Source organism: Coregonus lavaretus, assembly GCF_964263955.1.
Source record: "Coregonus lavaretus genome assembly, chromosome: 28".
Taxonomy (NCBI): domain Eukaryota; kingdom Metazoa; phylum Chordata; class Actinopteri; order Salmoniformes; family Salmonidae; genus Coregonus; species Coregonus lavaretus.
The window spans coordinates 14,084,532-14,105,191 of NC_140015.1; the positions used below are offsets into that span (position 1 = coordinate 14,084,532).

A 20,660-nucleotide genomic window follows, 5' to 3' on the forward strand; every position below is an offset into this window, starting at 1 on the left:
AACACAAGGCTGGAGTGGGCTACAAGACCATCGCCAAGCAGCTTGGTGAGAAGGTGACAACAGTTGGTACGGTTATTCGCAAATGGAAGAAACACAAAATAACTGTCAATCTCCCTCGGCTCCATGCAAGATCTCACCTCGTGGAGTTGCAATGATCATGAGAACGGTGAGGAATCAGCCCAGAACTACACGGGAGGATCTTGTCAATGATCTCAAGGCAGCTGGGACCATAGTCACCAAGAAAACAATTGGTAACACACTACGCCGTGAAGGACTGAAATCCTGCAGCGCCCGCCAGGTCCCCCTGCTCAGGAAAGCACATATACAGGGCCGTCTGAAGTTTGCCAATGAACATCTGAATGATTCAGAGGAGAACTGGGTGAAAGTGTTGTGGTCAGATGAGACCAAAATCGAGCTCTTTGGCATCAATTCAACTCGCCGTGTTTGGAGGAGGAGGAATACTGCCTATGACCCCAAGAACACCATCCCCACCGTCAAACATGGAGGTGAAAACATTATGCTTTGGGGGTGTTTTTCTGCTAAGGGGACAGGACAACTTCACCGCATCAAAGGGACGATGGACCGGGCCATGTACCGTCAAATCTTGGGTAAGAACCTCCTTCCCTCAGCCAGGGCATTGAAAATGGGTCGTGGATGGGTATTCCAGCATGACAATGACCCAAAACACACGGCCAAGGCAACAAAGGAGTGGCTCAAGAAGAAGCACATTAAGTTCCTGGAGTGGCCTAGCCAGTCTCCAGACCTTAATCCCACAGAAAATCTGTGGAGGGAGCTGAAGGTTCGAGTTGCCAAACGTCAGCCTCGAAACCTTAATGACTTGGAGAAGATCTGCAAAGAGGAGTGGAACAAAATCCCTCCTGAGATGTGTGCAAACCTGGTGGCCAACTACAAGAAATGTCTGACCTCTGGGTTTTGCCACCAAGTACTAAGTCATGTTTTGCAGAGGGGTCAAATACTTATTTCCCTCATTAAAATGCAAATCAATTTATAACATTTTTGACATGCATTTTTCTGGATTTTTTTGTTGTTATTCTGTCTCTCACTTTTCAAATAAACCTACCATTAAAATTATAGACTGATCATGTTTTTGTCAGTGGGCAAACGTACAAAATCAGCAGGGGATCAAATACTTTTTTCCCTCACTGTATATAGGTTGAGAGCTTTTGTGAAAGAGCACAGTTAGAAAGATAAGGCATATAGAAGAAAACCGGATGGACATCATGAAAATGATCGGAGAGGTTGAGGGTAGAGGAAGTTCAGGAGTAAAAACAAACAAAATAGAATTATTGTAAAATTGACTGTGTCCATAAAATGTATAAGCTGGAAGTAGAGGCCTAAGCGTGGTTGTTCACTAGTTTACTCCAATTAGGGAAGGGGTGGTGGGGTAGGAAAGTAATAAAGGGGAATATATTTTTTAAAAGGATATATTTATGTATTTGTATGTACATACATACATACATACATACATACATACATACACTACCGTTCAAAAGTTTGGGGTCACTTAGAAATGTCCTTGTTTACGAAAGAAAAGCTATTTTTTTATCCATTAAAATAACATCAAATTGATCAGAAATACAGTGTAGACATTGTTAATGTTGTAAATGGCTATTGTAGCTGGAAACTGCAGATTGTTTTATGGAATATCTACATAGGCGTACAGAGGCCCATTATCAGCAACCATCAGTCCTGTGATCCAATGGCACGTTGTGTTTGCTAATCCAAGTTTATCATTTTAAAAGGCTAATTGATCATTAGAAAACCCTTTTGCAATTATGTTAGCACAGCTGAAAACTGTTGTGCTGATTAAAGAAGCAATAAAAATGGCCTTCTTGAGACTAGTTGAGTATCTGGAGCATCAGCAATTGTGGGTTCAATTACAGGATAAAAATGGCCAGAAACAAATAACTTTCTTCTGAAACTCGTCAGTCTATTCTTGTTCTGAGAAATTAAGGCTATTTCATGCGAGAAATTGCCAAGAAACTGAAGATCTCGTACAACGCTGTGTATTACTCCCTTCACAGAACAGCGCAAACTGGCTTTAACCAGAATAGAAAGAGGAGTGGGAGGCCCCGGTGCACAACTGAGCAAGAGGACAAATACATTAGTGTCTAGTTTGAGAAACAGACGCTTCACAGGTCCTCAACTGGCAGCTTCATTAAATACTACCCGCAAAACACCAGTCTCAACGTCAACAGTAAAGAGGCGACTCAGGGATGCTGACCTTCTAGGCAGAGTTGCAAAGAAAAAGCCATATCTCAGACTGGCCAATAAAAATAAAAGATTAAGATGGCCAAAAGAACACAGACACTGGACAGAGGAAGATTGGAAAAAAGTGTTATGGACAGACGAATCGAAGTTTGAGGTGTTCGGATCACAAAGAAGAACATTTGTGAGACGCAGACCAAATGAAATGATGCTGGAGGAGTGCTTGATGCCATCTGTTAAGCATGGTGGAGGCAATGTGATGGCCTGGGGGTGCTTTGGTGGTGGTAAAGTGGGAGATTTGTACAGAGTAAAAGGGATCTTGAAGAAGGAAGGCTATCACTCCATTTGGAGCCAATTTCCTCCTACAACAGGACAATGGCCCAAAGCACAGCTCCAAACTATGCAATAACTATTTAGGGAAGAAGCAGTCAGCTGGTATTCTGTCTATAATGGAGTGGCCAGCACAGTCACCGGATCTCAACCCTATTGAGCTGTTGTGGGAGCAGCTTGACCGTATGGTACGTAAGAAGTGCCCATCAAGCCAATCCAATTTGTGGGAGGTGCTTCAGGAAGCATGAGGTGAAATATCTTCAGATTACCTCAACAAATTGACAACTAGAATGCCAAAGGTCTGCAAGGCTGCAATTGCTGCAAATGGAGGATTCTTTGACGAAAGCAAGGTTTGAAGGACACCGTTATTATTTATATTAAAAATCATTATTTCTAACCTCATCAATGACTACATTTCCTATGCATTTAGCTATAATTCCTATTCGTCGCAATAAAAGAACAGTATTGAATCGCTAATACATATAGAGTTGTGAGAATCGTAATACATATCGTATTGGCACCTAACCATGAAAATATTGTATTGTGAGGTCTCTGGCAATTCCCAACCCTACAAAAAACGTGTACATTTCTAGCAATCTTTGAAAAGCGAGTCAGGTAAAGAGCTTTTTTTTCTGGCTTAAAGGGGCAGTGTTGTATTTTAAGACAGGCTTGAATAAGCTAAGTAGCCAACATGCAGAGGGTAGCATACACTTTTGTCTGATTCTCTGAAATAAGAATACTGGTATAGGAATAATAATGCATTTTATTTTGTAAAGTGGTCTCTTGCATCAAACAACACAATACAACAACAGTTTCAGTCACCTCCTTGTCTGAAGGACAAGTGGCTAAACAGGTTGATGTCAAGCCATGCATGTTTTCAAAAGTCTCATGGAATGTAGTCTGTATCATAGAACAGTTATTTCAATAGTTATTTCCATGTTAAAATGTTATGGGATGCATTTTCTCCATTGTTTTTTATGGTAGGCCACTCTGGTAGGCCTACATTATAATCATATAGCCACATTAGCCTACTTGGCCACTGTTAAAACTAACTTAAAGCGGGTACAGCCTCAGTTTTCACAGTAAACACGTGCCAGAAGTTGCATAGAATTTTCATTACGTTCAAGTTTGCTCTCAGCAGACCAAAATTGTGCTCAATGCCGGAAAAAAATTGAGGGAACATTGCCTTGGACTGGAAGTTGCTTAGCCTTAATCCCAAATGATGGCTATTACACATTTTGACTGATGTAAATAAAATGCTGGAGGGTTTAATGTTGAGCTATAAAAAAGGAAACCTTGACTTCAACCCTGTTGAGCTATAAAAAAGGAAACCTTGACTTCAACCCTAAACACCCACAGGGACTTGGGATAATGTTTCCCTCACCTCACAAAGAGAGTTAGGGTTAATTATGTCAGAGGATGTACCCCTTCATTGGTCTCTGGGCAGGGCTTGAGAATGACCTTGGTCTGATTCACTGACGATGAGTGAGATGACAGGACAGGAGGGCTAGGAGAGGGGGACCTGGGGGAACCATGATGCCTAATGCTCTTGAACTGACTCAAATGACAATGAGACACCCAAACTGACCCCGCTGTATCCACAGACACAGATCATTACATTAATTAGAAGGGGAGGGACTGAAGAGGAGGACAGGCAGTGCTAAGCCTGTGTCCTTGATGCCTTTTAAAAAGGATCTAACATACTTACCTGCAGAGTTGTCAAGAGTTGAGACCGAGAGGAATTTTCTGAGAGATTAGTTTTAATGCACATTCCAAATGGACTGTGACTAGCTGACACTTTATGAAGCGTGAATTCGTCTCACATAATCGCAGTGACAAGGTTGTTCAGCGTACAGTCAAAAGTAATTTGCAACGGGCGAATAAAGTGATACTTGAGATAAAACTTGACACGTTGGAGGCTTTAATTTTGTTTAAATCATTCAATAGCATGACAATTGCTATAAATATATGGCCTAGCAGAATATCGTCCCCCTCCCCACTGGTCTTACTGTTTCACTCCCTCACATGGTCACATGGTTGGACTTACCCAATAAGCGTTCCCTTGGAGTTGCGAATGAGGCCAAACAGCACCAGCAGGCAGATGAGGACGTTGAACAACAGCAGGCCCAAGTAGCCCAGCCACCTGAGGTGGAAAACAACAACACCCAACAGAACTATAGACCAACTGACTGAAGAAACCCCAACACCTGCTGACAAACGCAGCACAGTACAGCAAGAAAAAGGAGAAGTTATCTAGGACCACTGTACAGTTCACATTGGTACTGTTAAAGAAATCTAAAAGGATACAAACATGGGGATTGCTTTAAACATACACAAAACAAAAAGGAGATGTGATTTGAAGTCCACTTCCCCTGCGAGATGCTGAGAGAGGCAGTGTTTGAGATCTCAAGAGGAAGCAGCAGCGAGGGTCGGCTGCTGAATCAGACTGATTTAACTGTAAGGGTGTTTCCACTGTTGACTCCAGTTGTTTCACGGTTTCACCAGGAGAGAGATGAACTATTCAACTGTGAAATGTACTGAGGATATAGAATAAACTCTACCTTACACTGCAGGGGTGTTAACACGAGTTACAGGAAGAGGGATGACTGTGTTGTGTGTTTTGGGTTTCATCCAGTATCTCCTCCCACTAAATGGTTCATTTGAGGGGTTTTCCCAGAGAAATCTGATGTCTGTTCAAGTTCATATTAGCTTAGTCACTTTCTGAGTATTGATGGGTTCTGACTTATAAACTAGAAATATCCTTAATCATGTCACAGAGGAAGAGAGAGGAATGCAGGACATGTTATTGTTAATTATCAAATATCCTATGGAAATGAGGAGTGCCATAGTCTGGTTTCTACACCGGAAGTTAATGGTTATCTGTTGGAGGCATGTATATGGTGGAGGCAATCACATGGTTGCAGTCACTGATAATGGTGGATAGCTGTGGATCAGTGAGGAGTGAGGAATTAGGTCAGGTCAGGTCACATTAAGGGAGAAGGAACAGTTTATTGCCTGCATCACTTAACTTCCTGCCTAGCAATAAACATGTAATGTTTAGAGGGAAGGAGGATACTTCACCCAAATTGGGGTATATATACTTGTGCTGGTGGAAACATGCCTTTGTCTTATGCAGCTGTGGGATCCAGTGGGTGAATAAACTTGGTTGAGCTTTACTAATCGTTTAGAACCTAACAGTATCAACTTTGAGATGATTCTCTCTCTAAAAGGCCTAGCAGTAGAATTATGCGGGACGACATCGGCGTAATTATGAGGGACGACGTACTGTTCACTTAAACTGCTAATCCTGTATTGCAGGATTCCTCTCAGAGTGGAAGCTGTGTAGTTCTGTTCACACTCCATTAAACCGAGGTTGCTGTGAGCTCCTGTATGTAAATGAGGCAGCAGCAAATGTAGCTAATAATAAAAACTCACTAATCTTTACCTTGAAATACAAGCAATGTATCATACAACATGACAGGAAAACAAACCTGAACTACATTCACCTACAATAGCCGAACAAAGTAATGAAACAAAACAAGCCTCAGTTCTGGTAATGGTTTTGGTGAACAATAGAAATGTTATGTCCTGAGATGTACTGTATTGAGACTCCCTGTCTCTCAGTCTCTCACCTGTACCAGTCGTAGAGCTCGATGTTGACGGCCAGCTCATCCAGGGAGATTTCTCTGTTGTCCCAGAAAGGGATCTCCACCATCTGCCTCACCAGCTCGTCCAGCTGGCCCTGCAGCTTCTGGATGATGGACAGGTAGTCTGTGTGCTTGGCGTACTGGCCCTCCAGCTGCTCCAGACTGCCATCCACCGTCTGCTTCAGGGACCCCGTGCTGTCTGATACCTAGGTAGTAGGCACAGGGAGGGACACGCAAGGTCACAAACAACCCGCTCCTTATGGGGATAGACAAAATGAATCATCTTTATTATATTATATCGTATCTATGTGGGGTTAGCAGGGGAATCATTGATCCTTATAGTGATCAACAGTATGATAACTGTGAATGGTAGGCCCAGCCCATGTTATGGCTGTGACAGTAGAGATTTTGCTGGGGTGTCATTATTTCGACGGGAGTTCTGAGTCTTACCAGTTTCTGCACTCCTGCCACCGTGCGGTTGGCGTGGCGCAGGGAATACGTCAGCCTGTTCACTCCGTCACAGGTCTCGCCGTTCCCATAGAAACCAACAGCAATGCCGGCGCTAAAGGGAGACAAAGGGGAGGAGAGGAAGTGGTTAGGAGGAAAAGGGATCGGAACAGCACGGCAGACAGACAGACAGACAGACAGAGAGAGAGAGAGAGAGAAAGAGAGAGAGAGACAGAGAGACAGAGAGAGAGGGGGGTAGGCGTGTGAACCCTGCATCAACCCTGCCTGGGATAGATCCCACTGAACAGGCAGCATTGAGCTCCAGCAGAAAGCCTCTCTATACAGAGTCCATAGCAACCAAGAGGAATGGGTCAGCAATGCCCAGAGCCCCACGCCAGAGCTGACAAAGGCTGCACTGACACAGGAGATCAACCCTTGCCCATTCATGGAGGCCGGAGATTATTGGGTGAGGCGTCCTGGCAATCACAAAGACCTACTGCCAGCCAGCTAGCGCTAGACCAGTGGTTCCCAACCAGGGGTACTAGGACCCCTGAGGGTACTTGGCCTATCCACTTGAGAAGACTCATGAGACCATAGGCCTACTGGTAAAATGCACATGAGGGGGTACTTCAGGGGTACTCCGGGCAGAGCAAAATTCAGGTGGTACAGTAACCAAAAAAGGTTGGGAACCACTGCACTAGACAGGCATGGGAACCAATGGAAGCAATGAGCTAACCTATAAACAAGTGGTATCAAATGCATTACAGGTGGCAATATCCAACGCTACATTTCTGATGCAAGTATCATCTAATTACTTGCATAAACATTCAGAATATTATAGTGGTCATCACTTCCAACTTACTAGCCTCCTATCAAATACTGCTACCAGTAGGCCTTTTGAAGTCTGTGTTGTCCTTTAGAATAGAATGCAATACAATTTTGCGCAACAGTGAAACCCAAGAAACTCAGTAGGAAATGAAGACCAAGGGAGATGTTGCTTAATACATGTAGGGGGTAATCAATTGAATCAACAATGATATCACTAGGTCTTCTTTTCCGTGTGAATCAAGAATGGTCCACCACCCAAAGGATATCCAGCCACATCTCCCTCTGGGGACTGGTAACTGTGGTGGAAACTTGGAACAGGAAACACAGCCAGAGATGAAATACACAACAACCCCACTAGTTTGTTGGCTTAGTGTTCTCTTTGACCGCCCTGATAGTTTAGGAGTTTCTGTGTCTAGAAAACATTAAATCCGGTTTGTGTCGTCCATACTACACCCCTGTGCAGTTTCACAGAAATGTACAGAGCGTTGTTCTTTCTCTTACTGTACTGTCAGTGATTCAGGACTGCCAAAGCAGGCAGATAACACGACTTTTTAAGTGCTTTATGTTTAGGTGTTCAAAAAGACAATGCCAGAAATGACATATCTGTCCAGATCTAATCTCTAATGCCTGCCTGAGTTCCATCCCCCTGTCATCGACCAGCAAAGTGAGTTTACAGCAGGCTGAAGACAAACCAGAGAGATGTTATCACACACTCAATGTCAAGCCTAAAACAGATTTACATGAAAAGCAGTTCTGCTTCCTAGGCTATTGCCTGGGATTTCCATAATCTTTAATTATGCAATAACACAGCTAAAATGTGCAAGCAGCAACAACAACTCTCATCTCGACAACCTCAAGTTTTGCAGCCAAAACTTAGAGTGACAGAGGATGGGCATGTGACTGTGAGGACTTCCTCAAATCATGAGCCTTCAGTAAAAAATGCATCAAGATTCTCTCAAGTTTCATGACAGTTGGACCATGAACTTACACTGCCTGTCATTCATGTGGCATCAAACTGAATTGAAATACTGCATGCAGGTTTTTTACTCACACACACACACAGAGAAAGAGAGAGTAATTGTCATGCAGCCCACATGCTCATCAAGTCTCCATGCTTTTGTGAACCGCTCTGCAGTGATTTCAGCTGAATCAAACAAGATGGCTCTGAACTGACCCAACTCAGGAGAAGTGAAAACAGGATTCAGCGAAGCCCATTGTTAAAATGGATGTGACAAAAACAGGAAGATTCCACAACTGAGTCAGCAAGAAGGTCACAAGCTCTCAGAAATAAATTAACTCTTTATTGGGGATATGGAAGCTTTTAATGTGTCTCTCTCTTGGGCGTCCTCCATTTGTAAGACATTTTCAACTTTCTGTATGCGTGGGAGTACTTTGTGCTCTGCTCTCATGTTGTTCTTCCCTTTCTCATGGCTCCTCTGAGACTGCATGCATATACAAACATCTGGCCTAACAGTCAGATCCCAGAGGATTAACTTACATAGTATTATACATGAGAGAATAGGGCTTTGTTTCCAGGCAGATTTGTTTTTTCACCTTCACATTGCTGAACATAAACTTCACAAAGCAGATGGTTGGATTCTTAAAAGGTGTCCTTGAACGCAGCGCAGCACAGAAAACCGCCTTAAAGAATTTATTTGGGTGGATCCATGAAGAGCCATAGCCTCTTTTCCCATGTGGTCAGCAGGCGAACAGAAATACATTGAAAAAGATGAAGTTATCGGCCCTTTTTGTCTGTCTGTCCGTCCTTCCTTCCTTCTCCTGTCTTCTTGCCATGAGGCCATTTTGCTGTGCCTTTGTGGCTGCTTTCCTATTTCCCCTTTGATCATGTATGTACCAGCTACAGACAGTGACTGTCTACAGTTCGCTGTCTGTCCATCTGTCTGTCCCTAGATGAGCAGAAGGACTTCCATTTCAGCGCCTTGAGACTCGTGGTTGGGCTTCTGTCTAGACAATGATGCCTTAATCTGAGAAGTACTAAACAAATAGAAGAAACAGATTAAACTGTTTAATTGTTTAGGTGGCCTGGGGGCTGAACCCACAACACAAAACTCATGTTTTCTAAATTACAGCTGAAGGAGCTGTTTCCTCATCCTCACAAATCTTTATGGGCAGATTATTAACCCACATCACAAAGTGCATGACAGTTAAGATTCACTTTTGGCATCACAGCAGGTCTCTGTTACCAAACCACCCACTACTACGGTTACCGTTTATATAATTAATGGCAAACTGGATTTATTTTCTCCTCTTCCAACAAGGCTTCCCTGCACACAGACTATGGATGGGCATTTGAAATATGATAATGTATCCGAAATACATTATCATGGTATATACTTGTATGTAGCAATGTCACATCATGCATCATTTTAGTTAATGCAGACAAAGCCTTTTCATTGTTAAAATAGGCCTATAATTTTTTTGTGCCAAAAAATGTACACTCGCAAGTAATCGAATACTAACATTCGTTCGGATATTCGATTATCGATTAACCGAGCCCATCCCTAGCACAAACCACATTAATTATACATTAGCATGAAGCACAGAGAGTCATGCTCAATTCATGATACCTCTGCTGCTTATTATGGGTTGTGCTCCTTCCCAACGGGGAGAGACCCTCATAGCCCGTGAAAGGAGGGCAGGGCGAAATGAGGTTTCGATTAATATCTTCTCCCTACCAGCATAGATGGGAATTGATAAGACTCCCGCAGTCTTGAAGAAATCTTTTAGGCTGCCTGGGCGTGCAGAGACTTGCATCGTGTGGATGGATTATTTCTCACAGGAGGGCCAGGGCCAGAGAGGCAGCAGAGAGACTCCAGAAGCTCATCGTGATGGCAGCAGCAGGTGCTGACTGTCATTACTCACTGGGGGTTCAAGGAGGCGAGAGATCCATCATTCAGATTCAGCCAGAGATGCAATTACAGTTCAGGGAGAGGTACCATCCTCCATCTGGGTCACAGCCCCTTGAAACAGAAGGCTGGGAAGTGCCTATCCCACAGACAGATGGAGGGAGACTGAGGAGGGAAGATGATAAACCCTTCATCAGTCATAAATACTGGACTGTGCCCCAGACACTACAGGAGCGGCCATTCTGGCCAATAGCTTTGTCTTAAGAGATCACTCACAAAGGGGCAGCATAATCGAAAAGGAAGGTTTTTCTAGGATTTCTAGGTCCATTATTTTGACAGACAGCATTGTTCATTCCCTTATCTGTCACTGCCCCTCAGAACATGACCCTTTGTGAGAACCAGGGATTCCAAAGCTTGTCTGTGTGACTGTGGTGGACTCGCCTGTCGTTCTTCCAGACAGCCGTGTAAATCAGGGGTTGGGAGGGACTCTGGAGGGAAGCACTCAGAAACAGACAACAGTTTGGTCTGGTTTCCCACTGGACTAGACACAGAGCGACTCTTTGATAGTGAAAGGGCATATTGTCCTTAGCAATTACCCCAATGTGATACTTTGCCATCCCATTGAAGTACACTGAACAAAAATATAAAATGCAACAATTTCTAAGATTTTACTTAGTTAGAGTTCAAAGAAGGAAATCAGTCATAAATAAATTAGGCCCTAATCTATGGATTTCACATGACTGGGCGGGGGCGCAGCCATAGGAGCCATGCCCAGCAAATCAGAATGGATTTTTCCCCATAAAAGGGCTTTATTACAGACAGAAATACTCCTTAGCAACCCCCCCCCCAAATACTGCCAAATTCTTTAAAATGACGTTGGAGGCGGCTTATGGTAGAGAAATTAACGTTAAATTCTCTGGCAACAGCTCTGTTGGACATTCCTGCAGTCAGCATGCCAATTGCACGCTTCCTCAAAACATGAGACATCTGTGGCATTGTGTTGTGACAAAACTGCACATTTTAGAGTGGCCTATTATTGTCCCCAGCACAAGGTGCACATGTGTTTAATCAGCTTCTTGATATGCCACACCTGTCAAGTTGATGGATTATCTTGGCAAAGGAGAAATGCGCACTAACAGGGATGTAAACAAATTTGTGCACAACATTTGAGAGAAATAAGCTTTTTGTGCATATAGAACATTTCTGGGATATTTTATTTCAGCTCATGAAACATGAAACCAACACTTTACATGTTGCGTTTATATTTTTGTTCAGTATAGTAGGCCATCTAGTGTTGCTAGCTCTGCAAGATTTACACTTCTGCAGAATTTTTGGTGTATCCTAATTCCTGAAAAGATACCACCTATTTTACTGTGCAGTTCAAAGGGTTCTAACTCTAAACCACTGAGTCCCTGAGTATCCCTCTGCCTGCTCTGTTCTGAGCCAGTCCTGTGGGTCTTCTTCTGTGTCCTGAGTTGGCTTCTGAGAGAATGTTGCCATGGAAACTACAGTGGGCACTCATTTGTAGCATGATTTCAGTTTGAATGTGGGAAATCCTTTATTTTCTTAACTTTTTCATTACTTTCCAGTACATTGCTTGATGACTACGTGCAGAGACGAGGCCTCAAAAGCTCACGGTTATCATGTCTGTCCCAGAGCAAAAGCTCTAGTTGTTTTTAACAGAATAGTCTGAAATGTACTCAAGAGGCAGAGGACTACAACGCAGTGTAAGCATAGTCTATAGGCCTAGTGTTTTTATTTTGTACTGTAAATATGTTTTTTTTATGTATTCATTCGGGTTCACAGTACGGACCGAACCGAGGTACCTGTACCGAATGGTTCGGTATGAATACGTGTACCATTAAACCCCTAATAAATTACCTCCGGCAGACTAGGCATGAGGTCTTAAAGCCAGTCACCTATGACACTGTGGGTGGTGCTCATTCATCTCAGAGGAAGGCTGCTGGCTTTGTGCTAGATACCAAAGGCTTCAAGGAGGAGATTAAAGGCACAAACTGCTCCATCATGCATGGAGTACGCTTATGTCTGTGCACTACAGGTCGAGGAGGTTAAGGGGTGATGGCGAACATGGCTAATCTGAGGAGGTTAAGGGGTGATGGCGAACATGGCTAATCTGAGGAGGTTAAGGGGTGATGGCGAATATGGCTAATCTGAGGAGGTTAAGGGGTGATGGCGAATATGGCTAATCTGAGGAGGTTAAGGGGTGACGGTGAACATCGCTAATCCTTGCATTGTTGTCTGCAGTCCCAGGGCTTTACATGTTGAAATTAGAGATGGCCCACATTACAGCTAGGTCTATATTTTGGGTAGTGAACCAATGGTCTGTTGAGTGATCAAAGCCTTATGTCTTTCCACGTGGGACTCACCTGCAGACGAGCGTGGCGATGATGACACACCAGGCGGTGCAGCAGCAGTCGGCGTTGGGCTGCTCCTCGCTCTTCTTCCGCCGGCAGCACAACCAGAAGGAGTAGAAGAGCAGGAAGAGGAGGTCCAGGGCCAGGCAGGCTAGAGCCACGCCTCCCAGCAGCAGGATGGACTGAGGGGGGAACAAGAGGAGGACGATGAGACGTCATCTCACACACAATGAATAGCAAAGGAAGGCTTTCAGAGGTTATTACACACATACAACCGATGGTGAAAGCTTTCAGAGAGACAATGGCATAGCTGTTGCCCGTTAGAGTGATATTGGGGGAAAGGGGATACCTAGTCAGTTGCACAACAATGCATTCAACCTAAATGTGTCTTCCGCATTTAACACAACCCCTCTGAATCAGAGAGGTGCGGCGGGGCTGCCTTAATCGACGTCCACGTCATCGGAGCCCGGGGAGCAGTTGTTGTTGGGGGTTAACTGCCTTGCTCAAGGGCAGAACGGCAGATTTTTCTACCTTGCTGGCTCGGGACTTCAAAACAGCGACCTTTTGGTTACTGGCCCCACGCTCTAACCGCTAGGCTATCTTGCACATCAAGTCTGCAAGGAATGAGAAGCTATTAAAGCAGATATACCCTTTGACCACCCAGAGGAGTCACAAGGTAATGAGATGGTCTCTCTGATTATTAGCTATGCCCTTTGGCTCGTCATAGCTCATTTACACCAGATCACAGCTAATTAAGGGTTATCGTCATAACTTTGAGAATAACGGAGAAGACAGAGGAGAAAAACCTCAAGCCTCATTAAATGTCCCCCATCATGAACAAGCACAAACACACCGCCATAAGGCGCAAACACTGACATGGCCTACTTAAATAGACATATAGAAACCATATAATCCTAGTACCTAACATCATCACACATGAATAATGTGTTTATTTATCTAGCCTCATTTTGAAGATTCACTTAAAGCCAGTTCTCATATGCTCCCAATCTGTCTGCTTTACAGTAACTTCTGTCTTATGATTCATGGTAATGGATATATCCTGTATGAAATTTGGGCTTGGCTTGATATGAAATAACTAGATTTTTGTGGACCCAGTGAACTCCTGTTTCCATGTAGCACTTCAAAATGACTGGAATCTTGAAGCTCACAAGCTGCCATCTTTCCCTTTCAATGTGTGCCATGTATCTCCTACTCACCTACTCTGTGTGGGAATACAGTACAGGGGACTGGAGAGAGCATTGTGTTGGCTCAGGCCAGACCAGAGAGCTTGTGACTTTATAGGAAGTGGGGTAAAGAGAGTCAGGGTTCGTGTGAGGAGTGACTTACTTCTCCAGAAGTGGGAAAATAGAAGAACGTCTGGAGAGGAGTGGCACGGTCAGAGTCTTGGGTGACCAGGGCCCTGGGGTGACTGAGGGGAAGGCCACTGTTTGGGCTTAGCACCGCTCATTCGCTCTTTGCTGCTGTCAGATGTAAACTTGCAGTGATTTGCCGATTGCAATACTGTATACAATTAAAATGGCCAGATAGTAGTGGTCATGATTTGGCTTCACTACCTCATGGATAGTTGAGAACAAACATGCATAGGAAATTGTATGTTGTTCTTCTCCACCTTTTCCTGTTGTTGTAACGCCTTAAATGAGAATTCATCCAGTATTACTGTACATTCCCTCAACAACAGCTGCTCTGTGCTCCTATGAGATATCAAATGATTTCCAAAATGCAAGACAGCCCAGTTCCTTTAAGCAAGGCAAATGCTAAATACGGATCTAATTTTAGGCGCTGCCTGGGCTCCAGTCTTCTGTTCTGCGGACAGAGAAAAGTGAACAAAAAACAAAGTATTGTCCCTCAAATGGAACAGTGGATAAAGGGAAATGAAGACTTCTTGACTTTAATGAGTTTTTAGATGCATTTATTTATCTAGCCCAATGGCATTCATTTTTGCACATGAAAAACAAAATAGACTTTATACTGCCAACTGTATGCCAAGTAAAAATTGGTTTGAAAACAAATCATTTTTTCAGTCCTTAAATGAAAAAGGATCTTTGCAGAAGTTGGTAACTATCTGGATGGAGTTAAATGAGTGTTGGGTTACTGTTTATTATCTATCCCGTTGCCAAGTCACTTTCTCCCTATCTATATGTACAGTTGAAGTCGGAAGTTTACATACACCTTAGCCAAATACATTTAAACTCAGTTTTTCACAATTCCTGACATTTAATCCTAGAAAGAATTCCCTGTCTTAGGTCAGTTAGGATCACCACTTTATTTTAAGGATGTGAAATGTCAGAATAATAGTAGATTTATTTATTTCAGCTTTTATTTCTTTCATCACATTCCCAGTGGGTCAGAAGTTTACATACACTCAATTAGTATTTGGTAGCATTGCCTTTAAATTGTTTAACTTGGGTCAAATGTTTTGGGTAGCCTTCCACAAGCTTCCCACAATAAGTTGGGTGAATTATTGCCCATTCCTCCTGACAGAGCTGGTGTAACTGAGTCAGGTTTGTAGGCCTCCTTGCTCGCACACGCTTTTTCAGTTCTGCCCACAAATGTTCTATAGGATTGAGGTCAGGGCTTTGTGATGGCCACTCCAATACCTTTACTTTGCTGTCCTTAAGCAATTTTGCTACAACTTTGGAAGTATGCTTGGGGTCATTGTCCATTTGGAAGACCCATTTGCGACCAAGCTTTAACTTCCTGACTGATGTCTTGAGATGTTGCTTCAATATATCCACATAATTTTCCTTCCTCATGATGCCATCTATTTTGTGAAGTGCACCAGTCCCTCCTGCAGCAAAGCACCCCCACAGCATGATGCTGCCACCCCCGTGCTTCACGGTTGGGATGGTGTTCTTCGGTTTGCAAGCAACCCCCTTTTTCCTCCAAAAATAACGATGGTCATTGTGGCCAAACAGTTCTATTTTTGTTTCATCAGACCAGAGGACATTTCTCCAAAAAGTACAATCTTTGTCTGTGCAGTTGCAAACCGTAGTCTGGCTTTTTTATGGCGGTTTTGGAGCAGTGGCTTCTTCCTTGCTGAGCGGCCTTTCAGGTTATGTCGATATAGAACTCGTTTTACTGTGGATATAGATAATTTTGCACCTGTTTCCTCCAGCATCTTCACAAGGTCCTTTGCTGTTGTTCTGGGATTGATTTGCACTTTTCACACCAAAGTACGTTCATCTCTAGGAGACAGAACGCATCTCCTTCCTGAGCGGTATGATGGTTGCGTGGTCCCATGGTGTTTATACTTGCGTACTATTGTTTGTACAGATGAACGTGGTACCTTCAGGCGTTTGGAAATTGCTCCCAAGGATGAACCAGACTTGTGGAGGTCTACAGTTTTTTTTCTGAGGTATTGGCTGATTTATTTTAATTTCCCAGTATGTCAAGAAAAGAGGCACTGAGTTTGAAGGTAGGCCTTGAAATACATCCACTGGTACACCTCCAATTGACTCAAATTAGCCTATCAGAAGCTTCTAAAGCCATGACATCATTTTCTGGAATTTTCCAAGCTGTTTAAAGGCACCGTCAACTTAGTGTATTTTAACTTCTGACCCACTGGAATTGTGATACAGTGAATTCTAAGTGAAATCATCTGTCTGTAAACAATTGTTGGAAAAATTACTTGTGTCATGCACAAAGTGGATGTCGTAACCGACTTGCCAAAACTATAGTTTGTTAACAAGAAATTTGTGGAGTGGTTGAAAAACAAGTTTTAATGACTCCAACCTAAGTGTATGTAAACTTCCGACTTCAACTGTACATATCTACCTTTATTACGTCGTAAGTGGGTTCAATACTGACGTAAACTCACTAGTGACAAGTGGAGTCCTGGCTAGGCTGCAAGGCAGATGTCATGGTCTGGGATCAGATCTTACGATATAGAGCGTTGATGTGAAAAGGCACCCATCTGCTAAACCTTGGAAGTCTTAGGGTGAATGTGTGTGTGTGAGAGAGAGGTGAAGAAGAGTGTGTGAGAGGTGAAGGAGAGAGAGAGAGAGAGCGAGCAAGCGAAAATGCGAGGTATGTTTGAGTAATGAAAAGGCATGTCAGTGAGTGAACGAGTGAACTAAGAGACTGAATAGCCTAAGTGAACCAGCTTAGGCTAAATATGATCAAACAGAAACAACATAACATCTATTATCAAATGCATCTCAAGGCCTGATGACATGTTAAGTATTGTGCTAGAGAAACGGGTCTATTGCTGAGTACTGTAGGTCCACCACCAGTCCCATACTTCAGCCTGCAGCACACAGGGAGACGGCAGGCACTTCATATGTAGTTCACACAGTCAGTGGGCCGCTCTCTCACGTTTGTATTCCTGTGGGGGAATCCAGGCAGGGAGTTCACTGTAATTACACAGATTTAGATCCAGACAGTTTTTCTTCCCATAGTCGTCTGATAGATTAAACAGGAAAATACTGGCACTCTGGTTCTTCAAACAGATGCATATTTCAGTAAGATTAGCCTAATGGGCCGCCCCTGTGCTCTTGGTGAATGGAGGCCTCTCCATTGAAGCGCTTTATTGAGACGGTTTCCACGCCCTGGAGAAACAATATCTGACCTCAATTACAGTATCTCACTGAGCTCCATCTCCTGGGCAGCCATCTTGTTACCTAGTGCTATTATACCACTACTTCATGGATACACTGTGCAAACATGTTCAAATACTACATCTGCTGAAATGCAAGTATGGACAATTCATACAGTGAGTGGTTAAATAAATGGAAAATAGGCAATGTCACTGTCTGACTTAGTGAAGTTCAAATGGGCTGGAGAGGAAACGTACCATCCTGTGCACAGGATGCTGGCATATTTCAACCCCTACTCATCTTCCCAGCTTCTGATCCAAGACAATGGGAATAGGAGTTCAATGCTGACTAATAATGACTTTCTTCCATTTCAAAGTCCTTCTCTACCTTTTAGTCATGATTTCTTTCATATTCACTCTCCACTGTTGTGATTCAAATTTCAGGAATGGGAGTTTCGTTTTTCACATACCGGTAGTCAAAATAACAAATCATGGTCCATATGTGTTCCATTAAAGGGCACTTAAGTTTGGATTTGAATAAGACACATTGCCATGAAAGAATAGCAGACCCAAATCACAAGTCAAGAAGGGAAGAGAGGAAGTAAAAAGTGCTGACTCAACTGTCACTCTGTCCTTTACAGTCAGGTTTCACTTCCAGGTCAAACAAATTCCCCACATCCAAAATTAACTGCTTGATGAACATAGGCAGAAGGATGCAGTGACAAACAGCCTGTTTCCTGTAACAGCTAGGAGTCTTGTGTCACACCAGGCGAACAAGCTGACACAACAGATTAGCACCTTGTTGCCCTTTTCCACTTCCTGTGCATCAAGGCACATCATTAGATGACACTATGTAAAGACAAAGTAATTGGATAAATACCATTGCAGTTTAGGCTAATGTGCACAAACACTCCAGCACACCAGGTAAACAAAAATTGGTTTTCTCGTACATCTCACTGTGCTATTGGCAGTGTGGATGTCAACATACTTGCCCTAACCAAAGTAGCCTAGTTAAAAAAAGAGACATTTATGGCCAAGTATGGTCTAAATCAAAAATAAATATTTTTTCCCACTCCTCTGGCCAGCCTGGGCTCTCTCCTGGTTCTCTGACCCAGGTAGGAGAGGCTGAAACCATGCTGGCCCTGTCTGCTCTCCTCACCCCAGTCTGCCCACACCCAAACAAACCCAGCTCCTGTCCCACTCCCATCCATCACAATGGCAATAGACTGCCTCTCTTCTTCCACCTCACAAACTTTGGCTCTGGTCCACGACTTACAAAAGCTGTCTCTTGACAACCCCCCTCCATGTTGGCCTTCAGAAGAGAAGGAATTTTTGTCAGACAGCCATCTTCACTCGTTTCTCACTATTGGCAAAACGTTTCTAACTCCTTTATATAATGCACCAATGAAGAAAGTGGATGACTGTCTGTCATCATTAAGACATCATTGGATATCAGAATGAACAGCATGAAAAGCGTGATTACTGTATGTATGCCTCAGGAGACATTTTGGATATATGCCTGGTTAGGCCTATAGATAACCTCTGATTTGGCTCACAGAGGTTAAGGGGAGAATTGGCGTACTTTGCAACACAGGCCTACTCAAAATTGATGTGGACACTCGAGGCGGGGGAAAAACAAAGCATTGACCAAAACAAATCCTGGCTTTTGTCGTACCCTGTCGACAGACTGGCAATAATCTCTGATTTTGAAATCCACTTCAACACTAATTTCTTAGCGCTTGCCATTAAAAAGAGAAATGGGAAAACGTTCACTGATAAGCTCATCAAGGACACTCAAAGGGAGGGTTGAGCTAAACCCTTAACTAAATGAGTTGAGAATATCCATTAATTCTGACCCTGTGGACAAGTGCCATGCTGCAGAGTGCAGGAGGTTGGTTCTCCCCTCCCCCATCTTCAGCTGTGCAGCTCGCTTGCCTGGGCTGCTGCACTCACTCATCATTTACATTTTTAGTCATTTAGCAGACGCTCTTATCCAGAGCGACTTACAGTTAGTGAATGCATACGTTTTTATTTTTTTTCATACTGGCCCCCCGTGGGAAACGAACCCACATCCCTGCCGGCCAAACCGGTAATGTGATAATGTATGCAAATGATAATGTATGCACTCACTAACTGTAAATCGCTCTGGATTAGAGCGTCTGCTAAATGACTAAAATGTAAATGTTGAATGTTTTGTCATTCAGGTCCAAAAAGTCACTTTCTGAGCACTTCTACAATGGGTCTGAAAGGTTGCATTCACATCAAAAGGGGTGCTGTCAAAAAGTGATTGAATTCAAATGAATTTACCCGCTACAGTAGTATGCCTCATCGCCATTACCCTGCTGCTTGAACCACTCAGAGCACTACAGGTGCAGAAATTAGGAATTAGGAATCCTGATCATCATATACTGTATGTTTCAATCATGTTTACAATAGTCAGGTGTGAGGTATGGCCTGAGTATATATAGATAAGAGATGGGTTGGTGAGTAGAAGATGGGTAGAATATTATAGGAGGCGTCAAGAAAGACTGTGGAGAGAGGGATGTTGGAGGGGGGTAGCCCTCAGTCACCAGGGACGGCAAGAATGTCAGCATAAATAATCTGTCCGACTGTCTAATTATTTCCTGACATACTTGGCCCATTACCCTTAAAGACCTTTGAAGTCTGCTAAATGACGTAAATGTAAATGTAAGACTGAAAGCAGATTATAGCCTAGTGAAGAGTGTGCTGGACAGCATAAAGCCTGCCCTGCTAACACTGTCTGTAACATCCAGTGGTGTAAAGTACTTAAGCAAAAATACTTCGTTTTTTGGGGTATCTGTACTTTACTACACTGAACAAAAATATAAACGCAACATGTAAAAAGTGTTGGTCTCATGTTTCATGAGCTGAAGAAAAAAAAAACGAAATGTTCCATACGCAAATAAAGCTAATTTCTCTAAAATGCTGTGCACAAATTTGTTTACATCCCTGTTAGTGAGCAGTTCTCCTTTGCCAAGATAATCCATCCACCTGACAGGTGTGGCATATCAAGAAGCTGATTTAACAGCATGATCATTACACAGGTGCACCTTATGCTGGGGACAATAAAAGGCCACTTTAAAATGTGCAGTTTTGTCACAACACAATGCCACAGACGTCTCAAGTTTTGAGGGAGCGTGAAATTGGCATGCTGACTGCAGGAATGTCCACCAAAGCTGTTGCCAAAGAATTTAATGTTCATTTCTCAACCTTAAGCTCCAACGGCATTTTAGAGAATTTGGCAGTACATCCAACCGGCCTCACGATCGTAGACCACGTGTAACCATGCCAGCCCAGGACCTCCACATCCGGCTTGTTCACCTGCGGGATCTTCTGGGAGGGGGGGGGTGCGTATGAGTAG

General features: G+C 43.3%; 1 protein-coding gene across 1 annotated transcript in view; it reads right to left on the reverse strand.

Moving 5' to 3' along the window:
- The window catches only part of LOC311104448 (protein tweety homolog 3-like), a 51,410-nt gene that overhangs the window by 20,566 nt on the left and 10,184 nt on the right, over positions 1-20,660 (reverse strand). Inside the window, exons 2-5 of the mRNA XM_084146286.1 lie at positions 12,736-12,905; positions 6,657-6,768; positions 6,192-6,412; positions 4,607-4,702 (exon numbers count right to left, since the gene is read on the reverse strand). Coding sequence (XP_084002412.1) covers positions 4,607-4,702; positions 6,192-6,412; positions 6,657-6,768; positions 12,736-12,905 — 599 coding nt within the window. The remainder of the gene's footprint in view (positions 1-4,606; positions 4,703-6,191; positions 6,413-6,656; positions 6,769-12,735; positions 12,906-20,660) is intronic.